At 42.9% G+C, this 9,654-nt stretch overlaps 1 protein-coding gene across 1 annotated transcript; it reads right to left on the bottom strand.

Moving 5' to 3' along the window:
* Nucleotides 1-3,040: 3,040 nt before the first annotated feature.
* On the bottom strand, nt 3,041-8,228 carry LOC136473638 (basic leucine zipper 19-like). The gene is made up of 5 exons (XM_066471297.1): nt 8,096-8,228; nt 7,302-7,979; nt 5,339-5,414; nt 5,132-5,258; nt 3,041-3,273 (listed from the first exon to the last, which is right to left on the bottom strand). The coding sequence occupies exons 2-5, from the start codon at nt 7,859-7,861 to the stop codon at nt 3,056-3,058; spliced, it is 981 nt and encodes a 326-aa protein (XP_066327394.1). The 5' UTR covers nt 7,862-7,979; nt 8,096-8,228; the 3' UTR covers nt 3,041-3,055.
* Nucleotides 8,229-9,654: the final 1,426 nt, after the last annotated feature.

Here is a 9,654-nt window from a genome sequence, read left to right as displayed (position 1 = left end):
CTTGGATCTTAGTTTGTTAGGTCGAACTATTATTGACGTCCGAAACTTGCAGGCTTAGTTGGTTATGTTATGTCGAACTTATGTCAAACCAATTAAAATGTTACGTGGCAGCTTATCAACTTGCGCACGAACTTCATTTATTTGCTTCATATTTGTTTCAATGTGTCGCGGCATCACTGCATGCGAGATTAAGTAGCAACTAGTTCGGAAACCGGCAGTACCGGGGTATCTCGACGCCGGTGGCCGGTGTCTTGCGCAAGGGATCGAGGAAGCCGGGGTCCATAGTCACGTCACCGCCGATCCTACAATATGGGGCCAAAAAGCCCAAGAAATAAGTTCCTTTAAAAAAATATTCATTTCAATCCGATCTAATTTTTCGTAATCGATTAGTTAACATGGTGGTTAACCGTATTATGAAAGACGAAAAAAAAAATCATTGCCTTATCAAATTCTCTATTCGGCCGTGAAACTAATTCAACAAAAGAGAAACAAATATACTATTCATTTTACGTCAAGCAATACTTAGAATAACTCCCACTATCGGCGCGACGCGTTCCGATTAAACCGTCCAGGTACCGCCGGGCGAGCAGCGGGCGCGGCAGCCAGGCGGGCTTGCTGCTCGGGCAGGCAGGACTGGCCACGGGGTTTTATTCAGCTCTACCGCGCCATGGATCAAGGCGCGTCACTGTCGCGCCAAGGTTGATGGCGCGGCAGGCCCTGCCCCATCAGCGGTCAGCGATTCCGGTCGCCGCCACGTCAGTCCTCTGCCGCGCCACCATGCATGGCGCGGCATAGGCATTTGGCTGCGCCAGGGCAATAGGCGTGGCCAAAAATGTTAGTTTAAAAAAACCCGACTGTGTTAGATTTAAAATTAGTTTCCAAAAAGTGTTAAAATTAAAAAAAAATCTTGGAACACAGGAATAGGAAAAACATAGGAATTGCACAGGAATACAGTTGCAAAACAGAGGATTGGAAAACACAGGAATTTGAAAGGAATGATCATTTGGATGGACATAGGAGAAACTTATGATTTTTACCAAGAGGTTTGAGTGGATGCTAAAGTTCTTGTCGTTTTCCTCCAAAACAACATGCAAACGAAAAATTCCTACACTATTTCTATGCTCCATTCCTATGAACCAAAGGCATGAATAGTAACAATTCCTATAGGATTCTCAATCCTATGTTTTTTTCTCCATTTTTCCTATGAACCAAAGGAGTCCTAAGACTTATTACGCTACTTAATGCTTGTATAACAAATTGTGGAGTACATTTTACAATTTGTTACCGAGTTGCTAAATGGACTTTATAGAATTGCATGTGAAAATTTTAACCTTTTAGTAAAATTCTAGATCCGTCACTGTCTTTACCGTGTGATTAAAAAAAAACTAGACATCCTAAGTTGGCTCAAGTTTATGAAAAAAATCCGGTCATTAGGATTAATGAATCCTTGCTAAAAAAAACTAGGATCAATGAATCATCAGGGTTGCTCTGCCTCAGACTCGACACAACCTCAGACCTCAGCAGACCCGCAAAAGCAGAGGCAATCACCCGACTACTGGATAGGCACATGCATGCGCAGTCACCTACCAGAGTTCTAGGCTTCTATGCAGACCCTGTTCGTTTGAGCTGGTTTGATTTATAAGCTATGACTAAAAATACCGTTGACTGATTTGGTGTGAAAGAAAAATACTACTCGTTGACTAATAAGCCCTAGCTTATAAACCAGATACAAGCAAAGATCAGACATCGGTAGCCACTAGAAAGCATGGAGAATTATTTTTGACATCGAATCTTCTCTCTTCCCATTTTTCTCCCCACATGACCGCATCCACACATGGAGGCATGTACCTCACTCAAGCGTCAATCCATCTCTTGTGCGTGCATCAAGCCATCAAGCCGTCTGATAAAAACTGCAGAGTCTGCAGTAGTAAAGCTGGTAGACATGATTTTTCTAATATATATTAATCATATCAAATCATATTTTTGTGCGAAATTAAATAAAGATAATTTTTATATGAAAATTATAGATCTCAACGAGAGATCTATAATTTTCTAGTTTTGAGTTTTTTCATTTGAATTCGTTAAGATGCTAAAAAAATTAATGACATATTTAGACTTAAGGATATTTTCGACTTTTCACACCTGCAATTTGATACCATTAGTGCCCAAACTGACAGCAGTGGCATGGAGAGCACAAAAAAGTTGAAGCAGTGATGCTAAAGACCGCTGAACTTTTTAAAGGACTCACAGGACGTCGCGATCTTTTTTAATGGCACAGAAGGAATTCCCCCTGATAAAAACTGCAGTCTGCAGTAGTAAAGCTTATCTACAAGCCACCGTCTAAAAACTGAATCTTCCATACAAAAGTAGTTTTTATAATTGGACAAAGTTCGTCAGAGACGCCTTGCACTGTTGCACATTATTGTACACGGCTACCTTTCACCCTGTCCACTTTTCAGAGGGGCCACCTTGCATTGCATCTGATCCTCCATTATTCGTGTATCGTATTGAGGCCCATGTAGTTCTCGGTGTCCATACTTAGATACAAAAGATGCATTCCCGTGAGACCATGGCCACGCAACAACACCACATACAGAATGCAGTAATAACAGGAAATCATCTGACCACCATCATCACAACTTGAAATGAGCACCATTAAAGCCTACGAATGGCAATGGATATAGCAACCAGAAGAAACCACAATTAAAGAGCGACCTTGGCCCAACACGGATTGGGAGATGGTCTGCAACTTTACTGCAAAATGCTGGAGCATCAAACGAGTAGACTGCAGCTGCTAAACGGCAAGCCAAAGCTTGCTCCACTTCATCAGTTCTCAAATCTGGGAGTCAACGACAGCACTCTACGAGATACTAAGCTGATAACCTCTGTAAATTTCCGCGAAAGCGACTGGTACACCCTACTCTCCTAGTCAAAGATGGGCCCTCAAATCTGTGCCTGGGTAAGATTAGCAAAAAGTTATCTAGGGTAACGCCTGGATTCTTCTTCTTTGGGGGGGGGGGGGGGGGGGGGGGGGGGGGGGGGGGGGGGGGGGGGGTTAGGGCCGGCTGCTGTCACAACCATAGCCACCTCTTGGGGAGACAGAGCTGCCCTTCAGGTTGAGCCTTGCCATGTCAGGCATCTGCCAATTGACTGCAGTGGCGTCTGCTCTGAAAGAGCTTGGGTCATAACAGGAAGTGACGCTTCTGCTCCGGCGGTGACGGGCAGACATCTGCTTTAACCTTTCAGCTTCATTCTTTAGGGCATGCGTCTGACCTGCGGTTTTCATTTCAAAAGCATTTCATTTAGACGAGTTTGACCCATGTTCTGGAACCATCATACTTCAGCAAGATAATCACAGCATTTCATACTTATTGGTAGATGCAATAATGCAAAAAAGTTTATTTTTGTCTGGGAATGAATTACAAAAGGAACTACAGAAACAATTTGCATATGCTAAGCTATATTTCAGATTATCCCTATGAAAACAATTCAACAGAAACTCCTGGCACACTGTAGATCAAGCTGCAATGTTACAACAACAACAACAAAGCCTTTAAGTCCCAAACAAGTTGGGGTAGACTAGAGTTGAAACCCAGCAGAAGCCATCAAGGTTCAGGCACGTGAATAGCTGTTTTACGAGCACTCCTATCTAAGGTTAAGTCTTTGGATATATTCCATCCTTTCAAATCTCCTTTTATTGCCTCTACCCAAGTCAACTTCGGTCTTCCTCTGCCTCTCTTCACGTTACTATCCTGGCTTAGGATTCCACTACGCATCGGTGCCTCTGGAGGTCTCCGTTGGACATGTCCAAACCATCTCAACCGGTGTTAGACAAACTTTTCTTCAATTGGTGCTACCCCTAATCTATCACGTATATCATCGTTCCGAACTCGATCCCTTCTTGTATGACCGCAAATCCAACGCAACATACGCATTTCCGCGACACTTATCTGTTGAACATATCGTCTTTTCGTAGGCCAACATTCTGCACCATACAACATAGCAGGTCTAATCGCCGTCTTATAAAACTTGCCTTTTAGCTTCTGTGGTACCCTTTTGTCACATAGGACACCAGATGCTTGGCGCCACTTCATCCACCCTGCTTTGATTCTATGGCTAACATCTTCATCAATATCCCCGTCTCTCTGTAGCATTGATCCTAAATATCGAAAGATATCCTTCCTAGGCACTACTTGACCTTCCAAACTAATATCTTCCTCCTTCCGAGTAGTAGTGCCGAAGTCACATCTCATATACTCAATTTTAGTTCTACTGAGTCTAAAACCTTTAGACTCCAGAGTCTCCCGCCATAACTCCAGTTTATGATTCACTCGTGTCCGGCTTTCATCAACTAGCACTACATCATCCGCGAAAAGCATACACCAAGGGATGTCCCCTTGTATGTCCCTTGTGACCTCATCCATCACTAAGGCAAACAGATAAGAGCTCAAAGCTGACCCTTGATGTAGTCCTATCCTAATCCGGAAGTCATCCCACCTAAAAGGGGGTTACCAACCCTCCTTGGACTATATTTGCAATGTCTTTTGGATTTTATTTTGTGTTAACAGAGTTGTGGACATAGCACCTGGCTATGATTGGCTGAACAAGACCAGAAGGCTTTTATGATTATTGGCCAAAATACTGAAGCAAAAATGATGGCAACTGTTTCTACTGTTGTGTGGATGCAAAAACCACAAACACAATTAAAAGAACGGCCAATGTTGGGTAGTTAGTTAGTTAGTTACTAAAAGGCAAGACCATTCTTATGTGGAGTTCAGGAGCCTGTATAAAGAGCTAATTACTATTTTATTGAAAACCATTGAACTGCATTTAACATTTGAGCACAACTTGCACCAAAGGTTGAACCAGAAGCATGCTACTGAATCAAATAATCACAATAAAAAACCTTTGAACCCCATTTCGTAACATCTGGTTCAGCAGCAATATTGTTTCCGCTTATGACCTAAAAATATAGAGCGCATGATATTTCTGTCTATGGCCACATTATTTTCTTGCTGCATAACTACAAATATTCAATGAACCACATGTTACTAAAAGAATGCATAGTCTAAATTATACTCTAAAATAGCTCTAATAACTCAAAAAGGAGCACGATGTTTCTCAGACATACCATCCTTAATCAGTTTTGCATGCTGAAGACTGGAAATCTGCATCCTCAGTTGCTTGTTTTCCATTGATAGAGCATTATGAAGCTGGAAAAGTGATGACACTCTGACAGCCAAATCAGCTCCCATGTTCTGGAAAAAAAATGGCATTATTCATATAAAACAAGTAATATGAAACCCACAACATTAAAATAAAAGATCAACATAAATACCTGAAGTGAGTCAACAGTTCTTTCAAGTTCAGCAATGTATTGAAGTTTCCGGACCCTAGATCTTTGTCCTGAACGCCTGCAAAAGTGTTGATTTGCTGAGTAGGCATCAATATTGAAATTCAAAGGACATGATATGTTTTCTCTTGCCTTGTAGTGTTTCAACTAGAAATGTTCAACACCCATCAAACAAAAACTGTTTAAGTATGAAACCTAAACTATTTTGTGCAGGAAAAGAACTCACAATATAAGAAATGTGTGTGGTGCGAATGCAAAGATAATATATTGACTTGGTAACATCAAACTCATAAATTGAAGCCTTAATCAGGAATTTCTGTGAGTAGAGCAGTAAACATCAGGGCAGTCATAGCTTGAATATCAGCCCTCATTGTTTCGATAAATGATATAGCAAAAAAGCATGCCCAGTAACGCAGAAAATGTGATTTAGCATAAAAACATTAATCCATTAAAAGGCACACATTCCAATTTTTCTAGCACTGTTTAGAATTGACTGAATGTGTCCAAAATGGGAAGATGCGACACCATTAACAAAGAAAGCTTCTCGAAACTAATTGCTTAGCATTGAAAGCTACCACTAATTTAGTTAGCACATTTAGTGCCTCTAATTTGATTAGCCAACTATAATCGGTGTTGGACGCCGATCGCCTCACCAAGCGCGGGCTGCCCCACCAGCCTGCTTGCCCTCTCTGTGATCAGGCTGAGGAGACTATCCAGCACATCCTAATATTCTGTGTGTTTACCCACCAGGTTTGGACTTTGGTCTTTCAGAAACTTTCCATGACGGCTTTGGCACCGCCGGTCGATGCAGCTCGTTCCTTTTCCTTCAGATGGTGGGGGAACACCATCAGAAATACACCCAAGGAGATGCACAAGGGGCTGAATTCCCTTATTATTTTGGTGGCCTGGGAAGTATGAAAATTTAGGAATGCTTGTGTGTTCGAGGGTCTTTCTCCAAATATTCAGAGCCTTCTACAGAAGGTCGCTAATGAATGCAGCTCTTGGTGCATGGCAGGGGCCTCTAACCTCCAGGACCTGCTCCTAAGGTCGAATGACACAGAACCTTAGTTTCTGGTTGGGTTGATCGTATCCTATTTTCAATGGCGCGTGCTTTATAGTTAACATGGCTTGTGTGGTGTGGGTTTGGGTGGGGCTGTTCTCGTGTTGCTCTCTTATTCCTTTTCCTCTCTTAATGAAATGACATGCAGCTATCCTGCGTAGTTTGAGAAGAAGAAAAATTCCCTCCATTCCAAATTGTAAGACGTTCTGGCTTTTGTCGATACATAGCTTTTACTTTGTATCTAGACAAAATGTATATCTAGGTGTGTAACAAAAGGTATGTATCTAGAAAAGCCACAACGGCTTAAAATTTGGAATGGAGGTAATAAATATCTTTCTGGTATAATGATGTTCAGGCTCCCTTTCAATTGTACAGAGACTATGTAATGTACGCATCTTGGAAAAATAAGAATTCTGATTGACACATAACATAGACTGGCTGTTGGACAATCTCGGGAGTAGTATTATAAAACTAAAGGAAATTGTTGCTTTTACAGTATTCAAGCAATGAGGATTTACGAACTAACTTTTGAAGACACCACATACCCACATGGTTTGAACTACTTATGCTGCTGAGATCATACGACAATAAATTCTACCTGGCATTGCTACTGCTGGTGACATAAGTCAAAACTATCAGTGTCACACAATTAGAAGCACAATCAGTTAATTTAATTTCTGCAAAGCAGTAGTGTCATGTTCCTTTTCTGTTGGCAAGACCCAAAGTTCACATCTGCACTTGATATAATTTATACATTTCTAGCATTTTCACTACAAATTCCAGTTTAGTAAAAGCAACAATGCTATTGATTGGCAGAAACCGCTACCTTCTGAAAGAGAACATTTGAAGAAAGTAATTTAGATATTTCACTCACAAACATAAGTGTACCTTTTAAATGACTTGTCTTGATCAGGATGGCCAAAAGCATCACAGGCATCAGCAGTTCCACTGGCCACATTACCATTCACACCACTGGAGGCATCGATGGTCAGGTACTGCAAGGGGTTGCTGGGGACATTCTCAAGCACAGCATTTACCATGGAACTCTCTGAAGATGTCAGCCTACTCTTCTGTCTTGGCGAATTCGGACCATAAACACAGCTAGCCTCGACCACAGAACCGCTTTCACCACCTTCGCCAGCATCCAACAAGTCCTCAGCTTCACCACCCGAGTTTAGATCGCCTTCCTCAATCGGATAAATTGGGCTTTGGAATGTCGACAGTGCATCCAAGATGGCATCAGAATCGCTACAGGCCCTTCTGAGGGGAGGAAGCTTGGGAGCTTTCCCAGAATCCGCAAGGAGATCATCGAGCCAGCACGGCGGTTCACCAAAGAACGGATCCCCGGATGGAAACCTGCAGCTCTGCGTGAACATGCTGTCATCCCTTCGAGTGATCTGAGAACCCAGCGGCGGGCAGCGGGGTGGGAGGTGGGGTGACCGAGACATGGCGAGAACAAGCCCTCGTATCTTTGATGGCCTTCCTCTTTTGGCTCTGCTAAGTAACTAGAACCGAAGTTTCAAAAAAAAAAAAAACTAGAACCGATCGAGCATCCCTTGCGTTCTTCTGTTCATATGAAAAAACCAGCAGCTTTGGGTCAGATCCGAATATAAATGGCATGCATTAGGGTTTGGGGTGCTTGACTTCGCATAGCAGGAAGGGAAGGGAAGTGGCTGGCATACCTGGCGGATGCTTGTCTCCGGCGAAAGAGCCGATGAAGACCTGGCGAAGGTCGGCGCCGCCAAGTGAGAGGGTTCAGGGGTGTGAGTAGGGAGGGGGGAGAAAGGAAAGGGACGCGTGATTCGGGCGAACGCAACAGTCTGAGGAGGACGCGGTTGATGAACGACGCAACGGACTTGAAGTTCGCGGAGGAATGAAATGGGCCTTGCGTTGCCTCCTGGCTCATGGGCTGTCGCTGTCAGTTTCACTGGATAGAAATTCGGAAAGAGTCCATCAACTTTTTTCCCCTAAAAAAACTTTTTTTTTTGAAACTAACTTGCATGAGTTCGATTTATCTTCCCCAATCAGGAAACCAAATTTTTTACGCTCTTTTCACAACTGAGAGAGGTAAATGGAACTTATTTTTTTAAAAAATATACAAATATTGTCTAAAATAAATATGTATTTAAAAATACTAAAATCTGATTTAATATTAGAAAATTCATAAAAAATTTGGTTTAACTCAAAAAAACAGAACCAGATTCATATTTTTCTAAAATCATGTTCTATATTTTTTGAGCTAGAAACCATAATATAAAGCGTAATTTTATTTTAGAAAAAACAGAAAGTCCGACATCCTGAGTCCACCCAAACTGCCTTCCTACTACATTACGTGTCTCTCAGTGCGTGTGCAAACCTACAGCGACGATGATGAACGAAGAAGCGTTGTGTCCATCCATATGTTGTCAGCCAAGTTACAAATGTCGGTTCAAGAGTACGAGAAGTCTGAGCGTGCAGACATCATCATCATGATGTCGACTAAGAAAATAGTGCTGCTACAAAGTTAAACCAAATGATATACTTTTTTAATGAAAATCAGGGCTTGAATTATATTTTTAATTTGAAATTTCCTGTGCGTGTCTCAATGGTTAAGCAATATATTGTTGCTAAGGAAATATTTTGTTGCAGTTTGCTCAGCGGGTTACATAATGATTTATGCTATGATCTGCAAGAATTTGTCTTGGTCTACGTCTGTTTCATATTTAACCTAAGAGTAAAATACACCAACAGTCGTTAAACTTGGTATAGGATGTCATCTAGGTCCTCAAACTCTTTGTCGGGTATCGATATTAGGGATACCCAAAGCAAGGGAGTTAGTGACAACGCTGACTTTCCCGAACAGAGCAAGACATATTAACATGGCTCGCCTGACCCATTGGGTACGGGCTCCGTCTCGGCCAACCCCAAGGACGCAGTTTCCGTCTCGCCCGACCCCGAGGCCACAGGCTCCGTATCGTCCGACCCTTGAGCGCGTGGTCCGTCTCGTCCCGACCGCCAAGGGTCGTGGGCTCCGTCTCGCCTGAACCCGAGGCCGCGGGGGTCTCACCCAAGGTCGCGGGCTCCGTCTCGCCTGACCCTTGGGTACGTGCTCTGTCTCGTCCGACCCCCAAGGGTCACGGGCTCCGTCTCGCCGGACACCAAGGCCGCGGGGGTCTCGCCCAACGGGGACCCATATCGCCGTCAACCATTCCAAGTCCAGACATATGGGCCTGGGTCAAAACTCTGACACCAGGGAAGAGAC

The sequence above is a fragment of the Miscanthus floridulus genome, chromosome 8 (assembly GCF_019320115.1).
Source record: "Miscanthus floridulus cultivar M001 chromosome 8, ASM1932011v1, whole genome shotgun sequence".
Classification (NCBI taxonomy): Eukaryota; Viridiplantae; Streptophyta; class Magnoliopsida; order Poales; family Poaceae; genus Miscanthus; species Miscanthus floridulus.
The sequence above is the reverse complement of the archived record's forward strand: the minus strand, read 5'-3'. Positions and strand labels throughout refer to the sequence as shown.